The following is a 21,887-nucleotide window of genomic DNA, read 5'->3' as shown; positions in this document are numbered from 1 at the left end:
AATCTCCTGCAATTATTTGTTAATGTTTTAATGTTAAGTTACTTCCTGTCTACATAATAAACAACACGAAGACAGTCACTTCACATATTATAATTCGCAGGGCCTAATACAGCCTTTAGTACATTAATAGGTGCTTAATATACCTGCCTGTCGGATGAAAAGAGTTAATAAATGTTCTCTCCATTTTCTGACTTGCTATGCCCTGACTTCCTCTTGGAAAGCATCACCTGCCTTTCCCTCTGTTCAGAACTATACGTTTGTTTGGATCCCTCTTATGACTTCATTGGGTCTTATTCCAAAGGTAACTTCCTAAGAAAGCCCTATCCTGTTAGATCAGTTGCTTGTCCACTCTGTACTCTCATAGTATTTTGCACCCCCTGGCCATGGCACATGTCACTCCATTGCAATTGCTTGCTTAATTGGCCATGTCTCTTGGTAAATTCAAGTAGACATGTGCAAATTATTTACCATCACCACTAGGGTATAATCCACAGAAGGTACTAAACAAGTGTTGTAGGAAAGATGACTGTCAGTCACCTATTTTAATAGCTTTACCAGAGTAGAAGAAATAAATTTGAAATTTGAAATAAATAAGTGGACAAGCTAGAGGAATGCATTTTATACTGACATAATTTTGTTATTTGTACCATCAACAAAACAATGCCACCACATTACATGACAACACAATAGTGTACTGTAAACAAAGAAATCAATCATCTCACCCAAAGTCACCATTTCTAAATAAATCCACTAGTCTCCTCTATTGTACATGAGCTATATGTCTGTCTTTTATGGAATTTCAACAAAAAGAAAGACCCCTATTTCTATTTATCTCCTACTTGCCTCCCAACAGAAGATTTATGTTTATTTTTATCAAACAACAGGCTAGCAGGAATTTTGAAATTTTTGAAAATGGAAGAAGTGTACTATACCATTCAAAAAGGTGGAACAAAATGGCTATAAGGCACGTTGGGGACATGAGCTGTTCCTTAATTCTTGGCAACCTGATATGATGCTAGTGGGGACAAGAGCATGTGGTTCAGCTTAGGTAATGGTAGTCTCAGGAGGGGACAGATAGAGTTCAGTAGAAGGGCTGCATGTAAACAGTTAGAGATCAGGTACTTCATGGTCAGCAAAAATAACCACAGAACACTCTTGGTTCAGGTTGAGCCCACAGTGATATTACTGAAAGTACAACTCACCTTTAAGGTCTGGAGTCTAGAGACATTATTACATGCTAGAATGACTTTCACACATAGGGAGATACTATTATCTCCAGCAACCTGTGAGTTAGTGAAGGTAATTGAGCTTCTGAATATATGCTGAATATACTGAAATAATAATTCAAAATTGTATTACTCATTCCACACACAAGTTACCATGAAATGTTGTTTCAACCATCCATACCATAGAGGAGTTCACATATTTCACCAGACATGCAAGTCAAAAGAAGTCACTTACTTTCCAAGACACCAATGACAATGAAGAGAGTGTATCACCATCCAGGTTCAAGCAAGCACAGATGTTCCCCATTTTCAATGCACCAGCTTCTCTGAAAGCAATGGATTCCTCCACTTTTATCCCAGTCCCTCTTCTCTTCATATCCAAGCTCTTGGAAAAGCAGCGTACCTCTGGAGCTTCCAGTTTCTCACCTCTAACTCCATTAACCTTCTCCAATCTGGCTTCCATCCCAATTCCTGCAAAGGGCTGCCCCTTCCAAGGTTTCCAATAACCTCCTCTCAGCCAAATCAAATTGCTTCTTCCCTAGGCTAATCATTTTATTTTTTCCCTCCAAAAAGCCAGTCAGCACAGTCCACTACTATGAATATAACTCCTTTCTCCTTGATCCTGCACTTCCAGACATAATCCCACCTTCCCCAGTCATTTCTGTCATTTTTCTTTGCATCCTATTAGATCTTTTCTAACCAGAATTAGACTATGTTTCGAAGCTTAACATTTGGGCCCTTTCCTATAAATGGCTGCTCTCAGAATTATCAATGCTCTCTGTCCACTGAAAATACCTCAGTGAGTCAAATTTCCTTCTAAAAATTTGATCCAATGAAAGCTTTGATGAAAATATTTCTGGTATTCAGTTGTGTATCCTCACCTAAGTAGCAGTGCTCTGTTGATGTAGTTAAAGAGATGCAAGTAAATACTTCCTGCCCCCCAAGGAATTTAGAATAGAGCTCTCTGTCACAAGAAGAAATCTTAGAGATACTCTAGTTTTTTGGACATAGATCATGGCACTCCTTGGGCTGGAGATGGCTTCATTGTATGACCTCTTTGTGTTTAGTTTGGCCCATATAGTTTTTTGTTTTCATCAGAACTCACTATAAAAAGTCATGAGGGAACTCTCTTGCACTGTTGGTGGGAAAGCAAACTGGTACAGCCACTCTGGAAAAGAGTGTGGAGATTCCTCAAGAAGTAAAAAATAGAGCTACCCTACAACCCAGCAACTGCACTATTGGGTATTTACCCCAAAGATACAGATGCAATGAAACACCGGGACACCTGCACCCTGATGTTTATAGCAGCAATGTCCACAATAGCCAAACTGTGAAAGGAGCCTCGGTGTCCATCGAAAGATGAATGGATAAAGAAGATGTGGTCTATATATACAATGGAATATTACTCAGCCATCAGAAAAGACAAATACCCACCATTTGCTTCAACGTGGATGGAACTGGAGAGTATTATGCTGAGTGAAGTAAGTCAATCAGAGGACAATCATGAAATGGTTTCACTTATATGTGGGATATAAGAACTAGTGAAAAGGATTATAAGAGAAAGGAGAGGAACTGAATGGGAAAAATTAGAGAGACAAACCATGAGAGACTCCTAACTCTGGGAAACAAAGTGGGTTGCAGAAGGGGCCGTTGGTAGGAGGATGGGGCAGCTGGATGACAGGCACTGAGGAGGGCACTTGATGGGATGAGCACTAGGTGTCATACTATATGTTGGCAAATTGAATTTAAATTAAAAAAAGTCGTGATGGGGGGGTGCCTGAGTGGCTCAGTCGGTTCAGTGTTGGACTCATGGTTTTAGCTCAGATCATGATCTCAGAGTCATGAAATCAAGTCCCTCATCCCCTCATCAGGCTTCACACTAAGTAGAATCTGGTTGGGTTTCTCTCCCCCTTGGCTCCTCTCTTTCTCTCTCTCTCTCTCAAAAAACTAAAAAAAAAATTTTTTTTAAGTTAAAAATCAAATTCAGGAGGTTTGATATCAAAACTCTGATTTCGTTTAAAAAAATTTTTTTTTTAGTTTTCTTATTTATTTAAGGAATCTCTACACACAATGTGGAGCTCAAACTCAGGACCCTGAGATCAAGAGTCACATGCTCTTTAAACTGAGCCAGCCAGGTACCCTTAATTTCTTACATTTTTTAAAAACTCAAATCTGGCAACATGGAGCTCAAATCTCTATATGGAAACAATAAGTAGAGCTAAATTGCAGCAGTTCCCTTTAGAGAAGATATTTGCTTTCCACATCTCAGGTCCCAAGTGTCAACTGCCATATATCATAGCACTTGTGTTTGTGAGTTTTGTTTTTCCTTAAGAAATTTATCTCATGCTCTGTATCTATCAAATGTCAAAGTGCAAAATGACCAAGAAACCAAGCAATTCTTATGCTCATCCAACTTCATTTATTTACTTGTCTGTTCCTATTTTAATTTATGTCCCTGGTCTCCTTATTTTATAAATCAGGAAATGAACACACATAAGGATGAAATCATCTATATAAGTTCACCTATGTATAAGTTCTCACTATCTAAAATTACATAGCTATTAGTTATACCACCTATACATCCACATCTCACAAAAACTTCTGCACAAAATAATTCCCTCCCCCTCCCACCCCTTGGGTCTCCTTGGTAATTTATATTTACAGATTTCACATAGAAGAAGAAAGAGGGACTCATTAACCATTCACGAGAACCAAAGAAAAAACTTACAAAGCCTGAATGAGGAGATAGCTTTATTCATTTTGAAGAAATGTAGGTATGATCAAAGAGAAGCCTTGGAAAATGTCACTGAGATTAATTTTAAGCAAAGTTTTCAATAGAAGAAATATACTAGGAACTTGGAAATGAACCACAAAGCTACAAAAAAAAGAGAAATTTACATTTGTTTGAACAAAGTGAAGAATACAACTGGAAATAGGCCTATCAGGAAATAAACATGTGAGGAAGGGGTGGCAAGAATGAAATAAGTATTTAAGAATACCCAGGAAGACTCCCACTATCCACATATACGACTTCCTGTGCTGTCATAATTCTTACATCATGGATGTGTGTTGTGAAGGATGAGGGACGAGGGAGTTCATGGAGTCAGTCACTTTATGTATGTTATCTTGTGTTTTTTTTAAGGTGTAATGTGATTAGAGTGGCACCTAAGGATTGATCCTTGCTGTTAGGTTTAGGACAAAATGGGGAAGAAGGTAGAAAAGAGTGTGGAAAAATGATTAGGAAAAAAAAAAAAAGGGAATAACGAGTGATACTTTGCATAAAGATTACGATTCTTACATTAGGGAAAAAAACCATGACTGAGAATTTCAGTTTTTGAATAATAACGAGAGAACATTCCAAGAGTATCGACTGTATGCTACAAAAACCAAGAGGTACAAAACTAATGTGACATACAGTTTCTCAAAATTAACATAATTAGATTAACTATAAATATAAAGACAAGGGGGTCTTTGTAGATTTTCCCATATACAGAGGGAAATCTCTGTATTTACTCTTAATTTTGATGTGAACTTAAAACTACTTTTTAAAAAGTTTTTTTTTTTTTCAAAAGATTTCTTTTAGTAAACTTATACTGGAAAAGATTAATCTTAAGCATGTGTATTTTTTTTTTAGTTTTTTAAAACTTTTTTATTTATTTGTTCATGAGAGACAGAGAGAGAGAGGCAGAGACAGGCAGAGTGAGAAGCAGGCTCCATGCAGGGAGCCCAATGTGGACTCGATCCTGGGTCTCCACCCAGGGATCCCTTTAGCATGTTTAATAACACATTCTTCATACTTTTTACAAGTACCACAGGGCCTGAAATTTTATGACTAACACTGAATTAGAATCAATAACCTGAATTGTACTGTCTTCTAGCCTCAAACAATAATTTATACATGGCATTCATTGTATAAGCTTCGTAAGGCTGGAAAGTGGAGGTGTATTTAAATTTGCATAATGTCCTTGGAATCTTTACTGTACAAGCTCTGCAGTCCTTACAAAGACACGGGAGAATGGTTTGTCCTGGAGTACTTCACAATTACAATGCTGGCCACAGGGCACGTGACTATTGCTATAGTTACACAACTTTTGGCAGGGACAGTGAGGAGTATTCTCTTAAGTGTCTTGGGTTGTTTTTTATCCCCCTCTTCGTATTGTTTCATTTGTTTGTTTTTCTATATCAAGGAAAATGTTTGCATCATTTTAAAAGTGCTTTTTTATGTGGCAAATTGACAAACTACATAAACAGAAAGAAAAACTTGAATGGAGGAAAAGAAATCTGGTATCCTAAGTTAGGATACAGTTACAGACTAATCTCACCTCTGTCTGTCTGAGGGTACGTCTAGCATGTTGGTAATTTTTAATAAGAGTAAAATACATTAACATCTACTGTTCATTATTAAATCCTGCCTCTACAATGAAGGAGGATGCTCTTAGGAAGGGTAAATATATAATTTCATGCTGTTAACAAATTAAGGAATTCCTTTATATGTAAGTTCTTTTGTTTCTATTCTCATTCCCTGGGCTCTTTAACCCCGTTAGGAACATATGTTCTGTGTTAAGGATCTGGAATATATGTAAATTTACTAAAATAAGAAGTTTAAATTGAAGCCTACTCTTTATACAAAACAAGTATTTTAAGTTCGAGGAAGGAAGGGACTTCATCTGTTTCCTTCACTGTTGCCTTTCAAAATTATCTTCTCCTGAAAGAAACGTATTGATTTCCTCCCAATTATGTATTAAGTCCCTGTTAAGTGCCAGGAACTAATCTGGGTGTTAGAGTGGTAGCAGTGAACAAATCAAAGACCCCACTTCACTGCTTACATGGCAGTGACAGGAGGCAGAAAACAAACAAATGAAGTCAGAATATGGCCACTGGTGATACAAAGACAGTACAAAGTGAGGTGATAGAGAGTGATGGGGGCAGGACTATTTTAGATGAGGTGTTCAGACATGACGTCTCTGCGAAAGTAACTTTTGTTCAGGGACCTGAAAGGAGTATGGGCATCACCTACCAGCACATCAGTTCACAGCACGCCTGGCAGAGAATGAGAGTGCGCATGTGTGGAGAGCTCAGGTGAAGACCCAGGAGGCGGAGGAGAACTATGGAGGGTGCAAGATGGCGAGCAATGGGGGTGGTGTAGCTGGAACCACCCATACAGGGCAAGGCACTTCCGGGGTTAGATTATAGGTGGGGTGTCTCCAGAACAACATGAGGGCTTAATGTTGAAATACAGAGTAGTGTGAAATGTAAGCTGTGATCTGAATTCACTCTATTTTTTGGTTCTCATTTATGGACTGACTCACTCCTCTCTCACCTATAATCCAACTAGTTTTGAAAATTAGACACCCCCTAGAGCTATGTATAGATTTTTAAAAAATCAATTTTACACTTATTACCTCTATAAGAATCAAGTAATAGAAGGGAAACCTTCCCTTTTGCTGTAGCTTCTTTGCACTGATTATGCTAACTTCTTGAAATTCGTCAGCAGTGTTACCACTGGGATGGCAAAAGCATAATGAGGCTAATTTGGCTAATTTTTCAGGACTTATTATTGCATCATCCAGTCAATGAAAGGTGATACAAAGTTTCTGCTAAAAACTGGTCATGGTTCTTATGACACTAAATCCACTCCCTTAACTCCCTCAAGACTAAATGAACTAGTGTCAGTCACATTGACAGAAGAGGCAGCAATTATATTTTTAGTTTTTAAATTTCTTTATCATGTTTAGCTCTAAATGGATGCAATACACCCTAAAAATCCACACACAGTCTGTGCCTACTTGCTGGCAACAGTCAAGTGCCCGCAGGATGTGACCAGGATTCAAGGCCTACCAAGTACTAGGCACTAGATAAATCTCTGAACATTCTGTGTCACTGTGAAAAGTAAAGGCTTTGTGCTAGAACCCCTCCCAGTCGGAAAATTCCATTATCTTAGATCTGAATATCAAATACCATATAGATAAGAAATGTACAATTTAAGGATGAGGAACTAGAATAAAATTTATTGGAAATAACACTTTTCCTCTTAAGCCATAGTTTGCAATCTGGTAAAATATTCACTTCATAAATGGTGGGAACAATGATGCTGAATTTGCCATAAATACTTATCTGTAGATTTATGTGTGTTATCAAATACATATGATGAGCAACATTATAAGCACAACTTGATCACCTGCCCCAATTTCCCTTCTCAAGGGAAAAAATACACACAAACATGTACATGTGCACACACATATATTCTTTGTAGAAGCAAACTTGCTGGACCCCTGGAAAGCAAAGAATCCCAAAGTTTTTATCTACTAATATAAAATTACCTAAACAGGAGGAACTCTTAGAAAGCTCCAAAGGTTTAGAAAAAAAAGGGAAATAGAAGAGAGCAAGAAAGCTATCCAAGGACTGTTGACTTCAAAGTAAGAAATTTAGTGTTACATTGTTTAATTATTATTTTAGGTACTATTGCTAAAATTTTAAAACATAGTTAATTCTTAAAATAGTTTTATTTAAGTGCCTTTTTTTTCTTTTTAGATTCCAAGCTCCTCAAATTACCTAATTACCTCAAATTACCTAACACATATTTGTAAGTAATACAGATTTAACAAACAATCACATAGGAAGAGGTTGCCATAAATACATAATAAAATGTTTCAATGAATTACAAATACTTGTATGTACTTTAGAAAGTCATCTTCCTATAAAGATGGCAAAGTTATTTCCCAGATAATGTTTCACGATATTTTTAAAAAAAAAAATCATACAAGATAGATAAAATGGGATCCAGTCCAGTAGAGATAAATAAGAAATATCTGAAGAATTTAGCTCTCTGCTTGATCCTTAGGAGTCCAGTCTGGAATTTCTCCCTGATTCTACTATAAATATGCTTTCTCAACTCAGGATCAATCACCAGAGGGTCTCTGTGTCATTTGTCCCTATATATTTGGGAAGCCATTTCACCACAAAGCTGACGTGAATATTATATATTTAAGGTTTATTTAAAAAAAAAAAAAACAGGAATGAAACATGAAGCATTACCTAGAGTATCAATAGTTGCTTAATTGAGAGTAGTACTCACTATTGTCAGAATCGATACAAGGCTTAAAGCTTATGGGTTACATGACCTGAAAGTTTTGCAGCCTTGAAAGAAAAGCTTCTTTTAATTGTATGAGTTTCTCATAAATAAATCCTTTTTATATTGTGGACTCCAAAACTCCAGTAAATATATTGGAAGAATTCTTACTTAAACCCACATTACCTTAAAAAGAAACAACAATGGAAAATAAGAGGATATTTTTGATTTAATTGCTGGAATAAATAAATGGTCAGTCATTTTAGCTAACTTGGTCTCATCTGGGTCATTAGAGAACCATGAAGCTGTTAAACAAAACTCACAAGAGTTTTCAGTGCTAGTTTTGAGTCAGGTTGGGCTGAATCATATGGGTGACTAATGATTAATGGACTGAAAAGACTTGAAAGACCTATTTCATTTGAACTTGCTATCACAAGAGGAGGAAGAAATTTTTGATAGCCAAAACTGCCTTCATTTAAGAAATCAAGAATGGTTTTATAAAATATGTTTGGTCTCCATTACAGGCAGAGAACTATTGTGAAACTTTCCAAGGAGCTATTGAAATTTAGTGATGCATCTACATGCGGTAGATAGCAGAGCAAAGCATCTTCTCTATGGAGATTTGCCTTAGGAAGTGAATTCACATTGCCTTCTGTATTAGAAAACGTAGCTTTAAGGAACAAAAGAGCAGAGAATATCTAATAGAGCTCTGTCTGCTACTAAATTGTATCACAATGTTCTTTTCCTCTTTTGAATAATAATTATTTCTTATCCAGTGCTTTATTGTTTATAAAGCTTACTTATATTATTTCATGTGATCTTCTCAAGAGCACTAAGGTTTCTACTAACAGCATTAGGGGAGCATTTGGAAATGCAAACACTTCTCTCCTCTTCCTAGAATTCTTCCTCAATCCTTTCATGTTTTTTACCCTCAAAATCTCACATTTTGCCATGAGATCACCTCTGGTGAACTTACCTAAAATTACAAATCATCTCACATGTTTCATACTTTCTTTCTCTGTTTTATTTTTTTCTTTGCATCTATCACTCCAATTTATGATGTATTTTCTTTTTTAAAAATTTTGTTCATTCACTTCTCCTTAGAACATAGGCCTATAAAGGCCCTGCTTTTGCTGTTTTTGTCTATGTTGTTCACGGCTCCATCTCCAGCTTCAAGAAAACATCTAATATGTGCAAGAAATATGTCTTGCACATATTAGATGCCCAACAGGAACTAGTTAAATGAATGGAATCAAATTTCTCTCTTGTTCTCTTCTTCTGTATAAAGTTGTTAATAGTTCCTATCACTTAAGGTTGTTTGGAGAATGTAATCAGCTAAGGCATGTAAAGCATTTAGCACAGTACCTAGCATGTAATAAATAGAATCAATATAAGCCATTATAACCTCCATTTTTCAGATATGAAAACTGAGATTTCAAGAAGTTAAATGACTTTTTTAAATCATACAGCCAGTATTTAGTACTGCCTATTCCAGGATAGTTTATAAACAGATCATCCAATACATTACCTTCTGTGCAATGAACTTATTGAAAAATGCTTCAGAAAAAAATGCCACATAAAAAGAGTTACCATTTATTCAGTGTTTACCACGAGCCAGACATTTTGCTTTACATAAATCTTATTTGTTAATACTCATTAAGGACCCAATAGAATTGATTCTATTATCCTCATGCTATTGATAAGGAATTGAGGCACAGAATGTTAAGTAACTTGATCAAGGTCCCAGAGCTAAGAAGAGGCAGATCGAGGGTCCTTCAGCTCCAGAGCCCTTACGGGCCACACTACAGCCACAAGCAAGTTTCTCTCCACTTGACACTGCTCTCTGTCCTCTCGCTGCAGAGGTCTTACTGGTAAGGGAGACTCCAGGGGCGTCTGGTTCTGAATGGTTCACAGGAGAACTATTTTGGTCACTGTGTGACCAAAAACCCCTGAAACATCTCACACTAAAAATCTAGTGAAATAATGGGAATGTGCAAAGGGAAGAAGCGTCGCTCAAAGAGTACATGGCTCTCTGAATTGTGTATAAAAGCTTCTATTCATTGGGATTTAAGAGAAAAAAATTCTTTTACTCTCTGTGCTTTGAAGAGTTTTATATCATTGCTTCTCACATTCCAGTAATTCAGCAGAAACAGCTGTCTTGCCATCCTGGGCAAGAAGCCATGAACTGCATTCCAAAGAGCATGTTCCATGTCACTATTATTTATTAATTAAGACTATAGCTCCTGTCTTGTAATAAATGAATATCTGCTGAAAAGAGTAAAATGAAAGAAAAATTGTTTGTTATTTCTATTTCTCTAACCCAAAGCAATACCTTGAATTAATTATATTTCTATCTTCTAAATGAACTGCTGTTGTTATTCTCTCATTTTTCAGATAAATGCATTAAGAATCCCTCCTTGTCTTTTGGCAGGATGTAGATCAGAAACCTCTTATCATTACAACTACTCATAAGCAAAACAACTACTCATAAGCAAAAGTGAAGGATTTCTTTGGCTCAGGGGGTCAAAAAATATAAACAAAAAAATCAAAGACCGTGAAAATGAAAAATGTCTTGCATATGAATTTTCTAAATGATAAATATTTAAAATAGAAAAATTCTACACAGCTGATATCTATCTCATGACTGAATAACCAGTTACACAGGTCTTCTGAATCACAGTAAGATCAATATATCTTTAATCCAATAAACAACATCCAGTCTTTGAAGGTAGTTATCTGTATAGTTGTACTAAATTTATTAGATAATAGGGAATGCCTCCTTAGTGCACATTTAGTTTAGAAATAAAATCCACAACATAAATACATTTAGTTGTATTTAGGAATACATTCACTATTTTTCTGGATTTTTATGAAACATAAAAAAATAGCTTGGCTACTTCAGATTTTAAAGTAGTGATATAACTCTTCTAGGAAACAGAAAAATAGGAGCTCTCTCCCATTTTTCTACAACATAATAATGGTCCAAACCCAAATTCTCAGAAGTATTGAAATTTTGTTGAATACCATTATAATTTTCTCATGTATGAAGTATTTTTAGGCTAAATGGCTGTGAATCTGTGTTCATAAACAACATACCTCTTAATTTCTTTTTAAGATTGAATCCATTCTTTCAAAAAAATTTAAATACTAACAAGCAAAAATATTGTATTTACTAAATAATTAAAGAGTATAATTTTTTCTGGAAAATTGTATTTGTGTGTGTGTGTGTGTTTTGTTTCACCTGATTTATTTCTGTCCATAAAATTAAAGGCTACATAAGATCAAATAAAAACTTTAACTGGAAGTATTTTACTTGGAAGAACTGACTTTTATACATCTAGGGCAGATTTTAGATACAAAAAGTGTGTTCACAAGTTTATTTACAAGTGTGGTTAAAGTAACATGTTCTCTTTGTATCTATTTCACACAATATGTGTAGTAACAGAACTGATGAGAACTTTTAACTAGATATTATTGAGAAATACAAAATACTTTCAATAGGGCTAGTTTAAAAATTTTAAAAACCTACTGACACATCATTAACTAGTTCTTTTTATGTAAAGAGTCTGTAAGTACATATATCTTTAAATGTAAGTACATACACATATCTTTAATTGCTAATTCAAATTAAAAGATTTAAAATCCTACCATATATGCTCAGAAATAAGAAGGCCACACTGTTGCTCTAAATTCGTTGATTTGGGAAAAAGTCCAATCATTTAGTATATTTGACTTCATCTTGAATTTATGCATCAACTTAGATGAAAGAAATAATAAATAATCACAGAGTTATAGAATTAATACAAGAAATTGATATCCTTGCAAGAATCAACCCAACTCTGCTCATTCACATCTCAAGGAAATGGGGGAAATGAAGAGAAAGGTGCCACCTAGAAATCAGCCCTTCAGGAAAAAAAAATAAATAAATAAGGATGAAGTTGCATGTTGATGGCTGAAACACAGTCATGGACAAGCTGGAGAAACATTCCCCCAGCCTCCAACTCCTGTGATTCTGTAGGATGACAGAGAAAGAAACCATGTTGATGCTAGAATTGGTATATTCTTTACAGTTTTGCTTTGGTTGGCCCTGGCTATGGCCCTAAAAAAAAATCATCTCACTTAACCACATCTAGTACAAATGGTAAAGTTTCCTTTAGACTCTACACCTAAACTAAATTTCAGAACTGGTAAGCTGTCAAATAGTAAAGGATTTAATTTATCTTCCATTCACATAGACTTTTCTCCTAGGAGAATGTGATCAACACAACATTGACTCTTAATACAACAATTCCTTAGAGATTTTGCTACCAAAGTTAAAACCATGCATTTTAATTGTAAACTGGTGTTTTGATTGATGGTCAGTGACTATAATCCCTCAAAGTATGGTCCTTACTCCAAGATAGACTTAATTTCAAATTTTCTCCAAGTCACAACCACTAGCTTTGCAAAATGACTTGCTGTCAAGTTGCCTATGTTTTATATCATTAATTTCAGCCAGTTGCCTCCAGCTACAGAATACTGGCCTCATCAGTTTGAACACACAGACATGAGACTGACTGACAACTAAAGCACTCTTTAAAAATATAATGTACTAAGCATTTCATTTTGTTGGTTTCCAGGGAAATATCATCAAGAATTGTGATAAATTCCCATTGTTTTCACACATATTACTTTGAACTTTTCTTCTTTGTATCCCATTAAGTCCACATAAGAAAGAGTGTCTCAGCAGCCCTTTTACACCCACCATATCCAATTATTTGGAAAATGAATGTTTTCAACATCTGAGGATCAGGTCTCATGGGTCATTTGACACTGAAATAAAGGTAGAGAGAAAAAGCTTTTCAGAGCAATTGGTATGGATCTCATTGCATCATATACCATTGGCTTCAGAGTGTCTAGTTAATAGGAGCTTCCATAAAAACTGATGCTGCAGCTAAAATTCAACCTTCACTAGTCAAGTTTTTCTAACCCATTTTCAAGTGCACTTGAAACAACTGGAGCATTAAAGGTCCATACGAAAATCTTCATATTAATGAGATGTAAATCCAAGGTTTGGATGGAACCCAAATAATATGGGTTCCTAAAAGAATTATAGTTGTAGCATACTTCTTAAGAAAGAGTCCATTAACTAAATTTTAGAGTCTTTAGAAAATATATTACAGTTCTCATTTCTGCAATGTTGGTTTTAGCTTTTCTATGATAGGCCAAAGTAGAGAGTTCAGTCTTACAGAACTTTCTCTTTAAAGGAAAAAGATATAAAACTACTATGCTTGCTACTAGGTATTTACGCCAAAGACACAAAATTACTAATTCAAAGGGATACATTCACCCTGATGTTTATAGCATCATTATCTCCAAGAGCCAAAATATGGAAACAGTATGTGTCCATCAACTGATGAGTGAATAAAGATGTGATACATATATAAAATGGAATATTACTCAGCCATAAAAAGAATGAAATCTTGCCATTTGCAATGACATGGATAGAGGTAGAAAGTATGCTAAGCAAAATAAGTCAAAGAGAAATATCATGTGATTTCACTCATATGTGGAATTTAAGAAACAAAACAAACAAGCAAAGGGGAACAAAAGAGAGAAAAAAACCAAGAAACAGACCCTTAACTACAGAGAACAAACTGATGGTTATCAAAGGGGAGGTGGAAGGGGGATGGGTGAAATGGGAGATGGGGATTAAGGAATGTACCTGCTGTGATGAGCACTGGGTGTTGTATGCAAGTGTTGGATCACTATTTTGTACACCTGAAACAAGTGTTACACTGCATGTTCACTAACTGGAATTTAAATAAAAACTTTTAAAAAAACCTACTATGCTCATACATGCATCATACTGGGCTTCAACCTTTGTTTCTTTCTATTTTTATTTTCTGCAGAGTTCATATTGTCAACCACAATGTTGTTTACAAAACAGAAAACTGACAAATTCAGAGTTTTCACACACCCAGACATTTCTTGAAAGTGAAATGGGTGCTTAGAAAAATTTAAGTTATATAATGTACTCAAGGAATATGAAATAAGTTTAATGTTTAGCTAAACAAAGCAGGAAGATAAGTTTTTGCAAAAGACAATCAAGCAGCATACGTGAAGGTAAAAAAAATTAGCTACAAAGCCTTTGAGACATTTTTAAATAAAAAATTAAGTGCTGTTTATTTACTGGGTGCCCAGAAAACATTCAGAAATTGTGTGTCTCATTTCTAATAGTATACTTGCTTAGAAAAAAAAGTGAAGGGAACAGTAGAGAATGCTAGTGGTAATTCTCCTTCACCCGCTGGAGAAGAAGAATTAGGCTGAAGGTATGGAGACATGGCCTCTAAGCCCTCTAAGTTGATGTGAGGTGGGCAATCAGAGACAATCCACACCCCTCTGAGCTTCAGACACAGCAGGGCAGAGGATGACAGTAATAAAAGCAGGCTCTTTGAAATTTCCCTCCTCACTACCTTCCCACAGTCTCTCCACGACTAGACTCTCTGGTAGGATGTTGTAAGTAGACACTAAAAAAACAGAATCATTTCCTCACTGTTACCCTGGACCAATTTTCCTTTTTTATAATTTTCTATTCTTTTAGGTCTTGAAGGCAGCTCTTGTAAAAAGCACAAATCATATGGAGGGGGAGATACGCCACAGCTCTTGCCACAAGAGGTAAGAGGAAGGATGACATTAATAGCTAATGCCTTCAGCATTTTAGCCCTTTGCAAGACCAAGATGGCAGCCCAGCAAAGAAGGTGAGACCTGGGGAAGAACATGCCAGGGCAAAGAAGAGACAGTAGGGATACCTGGGTGGTTCAGTGGTTGAGTGTCTGCCTTTGGCTCAGGGCCTGATCCCAGAATCCCAGGATGGAGTCATGCATCGGGCTCCTTGCATGGAGCCTGCTTCTCCCTCTGCTTATGTCTCTGCCTATGTGTGTGTGTCTCTCATGAATAAATAAATAAAATCTTTAAAAAAGAAGAAGAAAAAGAAGAAGAAGAAGAAGAAGAAGAAGAAGAAGAAGAAGAAGAAGAAGAAGAAGAAACAACCATGGAGACTCTGAAAAAGAAAAGGGTTGTTGTCAAAAAAAGTGTGACAATTTTACCATGCCATCAAAACTGTCTTGCATCATCATCTGGCACTTGAACCAAGAGTTCCTGAGCAGAAGTTTGGTGGGTGAAGAATCTAACAGAATTTGTGCTTCCTGCACGTTAAAAAAATGTCCATAAAAAATTCTATGGGACACACATCAGATGAGGCTTCTATGTTTCTAAGGCCTCCTGACTTGCCCTCAACCATAGGAAACCGGTCATCTACCAGAACAAAAAACCAAAGGTATCTGATGAGAATGTTCTCTGATGATCCTCTTGAATGCTTCTATATCTTTTTTTTCCCCTGAAAAAGTTTGTGTATGTTTTGCTAATACTGACTCCTAAAGACCATATCATTATATCCTTACTTGCTTATCTCCACAATGTACAAGATGCTAATCCTCCAACTTTGAGCAAGACTATTTAAATTTATGCTGAATTGGAAATAAGCAAAAATTCATGAAAGTAAAAAACATGATGGACAAAAGAAAATACACACAACCAGGAATTCAAAATCTGTCAGGTTTTCATGGTATTTCTAAATTCCTTTTGTGAAATGGCACCCGACATAACAAGAATCATTAGACCATGGAGTTTGCACAGAAAATGGAACATTGTGCAATGTGATCTAACAACCCATATATTTTTCATTACTCATGGAGTAAAACTAAGAGTAGCAAAACTGCAGGCAAAAAAACAAAACAAAACAAAAATCTAATAATATTGATATTATGAGTGATTTTATGAATATATTAAATCATAACTTTTAGTTCAACAACTAAAAATGCAGTAAGCAGTGCATAGAGAGCTAGCTATAGGTTGGATGTTCTCAAAATTTGGACATATGATCAGGAAAGTAAAACCTTTTAAAATTTTAGCTAGTCACATTATTTTTTAAAAATTGTTGTTAGCACTTATTTAGAGTTCTGAGCTAGATCTTTTCTCATCCTTAAACTTTATCACAGCCTTGAAAATCAGGTATTATTATATCTTCTCAAAGGTAGGAAGAAATTAAGGCTTAAAAGAGGTTAGGTATGTACCAAAAGTTACACATTATTAGGTGCCAGGGCTATTTCTAACAATTTCTTTAAACCTGTTTCATAAACAACAGGCAAAATGTTATATGATACCCACTTATAGAAATATTGCCTCAATCCAATCAATATGAACAGAGTATTAGCTTAAGAGTACCATGTGACTGACACAGTACTAAGCACTTCACATACATTTCCTCATTTAATCAGTACAATAGCTTTAAGAGTATGTCTTAGTCCCTTCAGGTTGCTATAATAAAATACCACAGACTAGTGGCTTATAAGCAACAGAAATTTATTTCTCACAGTTATGGATGCTGGAAGTCCAAGACCAGAATGTCAGCACAGTCAATGCCAGCATGGCCTCCTTCAGGTTGCCGACTGCTGACTTCTCTTGGCACCCCCACATGACAGAAGGGACGGGGAGCTTCTTGGGGTCTCTTTAATAAGGCCATTAATCCCATCCATGAGGGCCCAATCACCTCCCAAAGCCACTACCTCCTAATACCATCACCCTGCACAGGTTCTTAGCATACGAATTTGGGTGAGAGGGGGACATATTCAGTTTATAACAGAGAATTACTTACTATTTCTATTTATAAAGATGAGCTAACCAAGGCTTGGAGAATTAACTTTCCCTAGAGGCACACAGCTACTAAGTGGCAAAGTCAGGACGCAACCTAGTCTGTTGGCCTGCAAAAGTCATGGTCCTAAGCCACTTTGCAATACGTCCTTAACCTTGTCAAAACAAAAGCTGAGCTAATCGCCTGAAGAAGAACCAGTTAATACCAATTGGGTAAGTTTCATCAGTCCTACTGTGAAGAGAAAGTACATGACTCCCCTTTTTCTTTCTTGACATCATAAACTCCTAGAATTAAAATCAGAAACAATGAAAATGAAAACTTCTCTTGAGAATTACTTATTCTAATTCCATTTTCACCAAAACTTTTGTCATTTTCACCAGAACTTTTGTCATTTGTCATTCACCAGAACTTTTGTCAGATTTGTCATTTGCTTCCCTGAAGTAGGTTTATACAAAGAAAATGAGGTGAGTTCTGCAGAGATGACCAGTCTATGTATCTGGAAAACGTGTTATCTTCCCTTGCAAATGGTTTAAATGGGTTACAAATCCACACCCTGTCCATTGACTCGTTGCAAGCAAACCATTAAAGATAGTGTACCTCTAGATAAATCAACAAAAACCAAAAATGAGTTTCTGGACCAGCAAATCTGTGGATGAAATCATGGGCCGTGAATCCAATAGAAAAGCTTAAACAGCCACTCAGTGTCCCCCAGGGCAAAGTACAGTGGTTTTAAAAGAGGGCTCGGGAAGTGAACTCTCATTTTTGAAATTCTGGATCTGATATTTAGTACCATGCAAACTTGGGAACTTGTTTAACTTTACTCTGCCTCCATGTTCTTATCTATAGAATGGGAATAACAAATCTTATAGGGTTCTCATAAGTAATAGAACCTATATATGGTATCATAGGGCTTGAATGAGTTAACAGTGAAATTTTTATAACAGTGCCTGGCACATACTTATTTCTCAAAAACTGTTAGTTATTATTATCTTTTAGGTCCACAAGCAGCTCAGTCTTAATTGATTAGCCAGCCAGCTAATGCAATCTTCAAATATTTTCTGTTTCATTTCAATTTCTGGATCTCTGTGAAGTGACAAACAAGAGAATGCTACCTATAGTTCATGCATACTTCATTCAACCACATATTCAGCCAACGTAAAACCAGCTTTTCAAAAAAAAAAAAAACAAAAAAACAAAAAAACCAGCTTTTCAATCCTCAGTACTCAACCTGTTAAAAGTTATTTTAATTCCTAAAATCAAATCAAATTCTATATTACAAAGCTGAAATGAGTCATACAATCTCTTACCCTCATGTAAAAGTGTAGTGACTGAAACAAGGAAAAAATGCTGGTTTTATGTTCCATTAAGATGGTGATTTAAAAAAATCCTTAATGAAATATTTTGAATACCTCATAGAATAGGACAGAGCATATCTTTCATAAACACAGAGGCTTTCAACTCTAAGACTAACCCCCTGACAATTTCAATGTTTTGAGTGTACTTGCGAAGGAAAAAAAATGTTAAAAACCACAATAGGGCAAACATGAAGAGAGTTCTAAAGCAGTTTAAAAATCCAATGTAAAGTTACCTTTGAAAAAACATACTGCCAAGGAGACATATACATGTTTTATATCTATTTATTTAGCAACTCTGGATATACATGATTTTTACCACAAGATGTTAAAAGTAGTTAGCTGTTGGTGATTGTTAACTATCCGCTTTATGCTTTCTAAACTGTCCTCATTTAAGTAAAAAGTATGTAAACTATAATTAGAAAAAAAGCTATTTTCATTTTGGAAAAGAGAGAAATATGAACACTAATAGAATTTTGTGGAGTCCTAAACATTCTAACGGATGATAGAAATATGAAATGATACTTTTCCAGTCAAATAATCAATGTGTGATAATTGATGGTCTGGCCACCTTGTGAGCTCTTGGAAGAGTCAGATGGGAAATGACCTTGAATTAGGTGGTGTCTATGAAATCAAAACACTTTAAAAAACAGGCTGTTAGATTACCACCCTCTTACTGTAGATTACATATTCTGAACTGATCACAAACAAGAGTGCGGTTCATTGGGAGTATCATTCCTTTCCAAAGTATGGGATTCCTGCCTTATGCTAGCAAGGATCACTTTAAAATACCACCGAGATAAACAATGTCTTTCACTTATGAATTCCAACTGATTGCAGGGGAACTTTAAAGTCCTAGCAACACTGTTGCTATAGCAATGCAACCTGATTAGATATTCTTAGCAACCAGCCACAACTGACACCCACAGTCCCTTCATTTATTCCAAGAAGAATAATGTTGACATTCCAATTTTTAAAATATTCAGATCTCAGTGATAGACATCTATGGTTGAGAGGCCTGTGAGATCCAAAGGAAAAACGAGTTAATAAATAATGCACCTGGGTCTTGAACACATCCTGTAGGTATAACAATAAACACGTATAAAAGTGTATTGTACACAGTAGTAAGTAAAAAAGGATTTCATTTAGCCCTTGGAGTATATATATGTAAATAATAGCAGAATCCTTGAATTTAATATTGCATAGCTGAAGTTTACATGCTTTTCAGACAAATTGTATATTCTTTCAGAGTGCAGGAACAGAGATGATAAAATTACATTTGCAACAACAAACAGCAAGAATTTGACATTTTGATTCTAAAGCTTTCATGAGGACTGGAGTCACACTTGAAAAACCAGGTACCACTGAGAAAGAGGGTATGACTCATTATAAGGGTGCATAGCACAAGTGTGGCCTTGATATCACACATGCTTAAGTCAGAGCTGATGTGAGGGACTGATTGAGTTACTGCTTTGAAAGGAAGGATCTGTCACATTCTGAGAAGGATAAGATTTGAAGACTAAATTCTGAAGCTATCCTCAGGCTGATCTTAAACAGGAAGGCCAGATGCATGATCAGATCTATGAAGGCTCAGAGAAGACAATGACAGCCCAGAAATCTGCAAATATGACCCATGTTTCTATAATTAAATGAAGGATGCTTTTCTATAAGCACAGATCCTGAATCATTCTGTTTTGACATGGGAAATAAACCAAATGCATTCCCCCCCTCCCCTTGAGTGGCTACGTTTTAGTGGTTAATAATCCAATCTCTCTATATATGTGGTTTCTATTACAAATGGAGATGACGAGTGAAAAGGAATTAACCAACCAGAAGCAAAGATATGCTTTATTGTTGTTCTCATTGCCTTTAAAAGTCATTAAATTTGAGCCATGGATATGATGTTATGAAAATAATTACTCTCAGCAAAGCTACAGAATTAGGAAGCCCTTTTGAGAGGTCCCCAATTTTGGTAAGTTACTTTAAAAGAGCAAATCTATATAAAATATGCATAAAATTTTTTTGCACATCCTTTAGATAACAATACAATGCTTCCTAAGAAAATCTATACAGCTAGAAGAATGTTCATCCCAGCAGGCTAAGATAACAAATAACTTAAGTGGAGACAGTCTAAAATATATAAAAATGTGGCATTAATTATGGTGTTTTGTATCATGAAATATCATTCTACAATCCCCTTACCTATGATTTGAAACCTAAAAAGTGCAAAAAAAATCAAAAGTATGTATATTTATATATTGTTTATAAACACAATCTCACTAGAACTCATTTGACACCAAAACCTAATTGGAAGTGAGACTACTCAGAGGATTTATTTATCTTACACAGTGTGATTATTCTTATGCTTCACTGCAGAAATATCCCTGTGTTTGATTAGAGGGTGCTGCTCCAGACACTGCTGAAAATGTTATCAAATAAATATACTTAACTATAATATTTCAAAAATTCAAAAACGTATGAATTCTAGGGGCACCTGGGTGGCTCAGTCAGTTAAGCGTCCAACTCTTGATCTCAGCTCAGGTCTTGATCGCAGGGTCAGTTCAAGCCCCACACTGGACTCCAGGCTGGGTGTGGAGCCTACTTAAAAAAAAAAATTCTGAATTCTAAAATATCACTACAAGAGTCATTCATAAAGAATAGTGGACACTCCGGACGCCTGGGTGGCTCAGCAGTTGAGCGCCTGCCTTTGGCTCAGGGCATGATCCCAGAGTCCCGCGATCGAGTCCCACATCGGACTTCCTGCATGGAGCCTGCTTCTCCCTCTGCCTATGTCTCTGCCTCTGTGTGTGTGTCTCTCGTGAATAAATAAATAAAATCTTTAAAAAAAAAGAATTGTGGATATTTATATTTAGGAGAAAAGGGCATGTTAAAAACCATGTATACACCTAGTGTCCTCTCTACCTGAAATATTCTCTCCCTGACTCTTAACACAGTTTTTTCCTTCTCATCCTTCAGGTCTGAACTTACAAATTTCCTCCTAGAGCTAGTTCCCATGTACCATGTCTAAAGAGAACGCCTGCATTTACTCTCCTCTCATATGCTGTTTATTTCCCTCATAGCAACTATCACAATCATGGATGAATTTGTTTATTTCTTCACTTGCGTATCTAGTGACTATCTCCCCCAACTAGTACCAGGGCAGAGACCTTATTTGTTTTGTTCACAGCCTCTAGCAAAACATCAGGCACCTGGTCTGTACTCAGCATACATTTGCTGAATGAATAAATGAGTAAACAAATGAGTTTTTGTAAATAAATGTGCATTAAAAGATGAAAAAAGACCTAATTTAACAATTTGGTGGAAGTAGTGTTTTTTTTTCCTTTGAGGCTTATCTTTATGTTTAAATTTTTCTGTGGGGAAAAATGTATTCTTTTTTGTAAAAGAGGGAACGGGTTTTAAGTGATCAGTATATTAGTGATTGAATTGATTCACATCACACCAAACACTCTTTTCAAAGCACTTATCATTACAAAAAATACACAATCTTCTATCAAGAATTTCTTCAGTCAAGATCACACAGAGCAATT

At 35.9% G+C, this 21,887-nt stretch overlaps 1 protein-coding gene across 12 annotated transcripts in view; it reads left to right on the top strand.

Annotated features, from left to right (window-relative positions):
• LOC144303948 (uncharacterized) overlaps positions 1 to 21,887 on the top strand; it is a 75,367-nt gene that overhangs the window by 15,484 nt on the left and 37,996 nt on the right. For 4 of the 12 annotated variants that reach the window (XR_013370944.1, XM_077882331.1, XM_077882326.1 and 1 more), the window contains 2 exons: positions 14,879 to 15,035; positions 19,589 to 21,192. Coding sequence is in view for 8 of the 12 variants with exons in the window: in XM_077882331.1 (XP_077738457.1) it covers positions 14,879 to 15,035; positions 19,589 to 19,607 (176 nt within the window). In the remaining 4 variants the exon portion in view is untranslated. Of the gene's footprint in view, positions 1 to 14,878; positions 15,036 to 19,588; positions 21,193 to 21,887 lie in introns of those variants that run through there. The other 8 variants (XR_013370945.1, XM_077882332.1, XM_077882328.1 and 5 more) reach the window with 5 other exon arrangements.

This window comes from Canis aureus, chromosome 33 (assembly GCF_053574225.1).
Source record: "Canis aureus isolate CA01 chromosome 33, VMU_Caureus_v.1.0, whole genome shotgun sequence".
Classification (NCBI taxonomy): domain Eukaryota; kingdom Metazoa; phylum Chordata; class Mammalia; order Carnivora; family Canidae; genus Canis; species Canis aureus.
The sequence above is the reverse complement of the archived record's forward strand: the minus strand, read 5'-3'. Positions and strand labels throughout refer to the sequence as shown.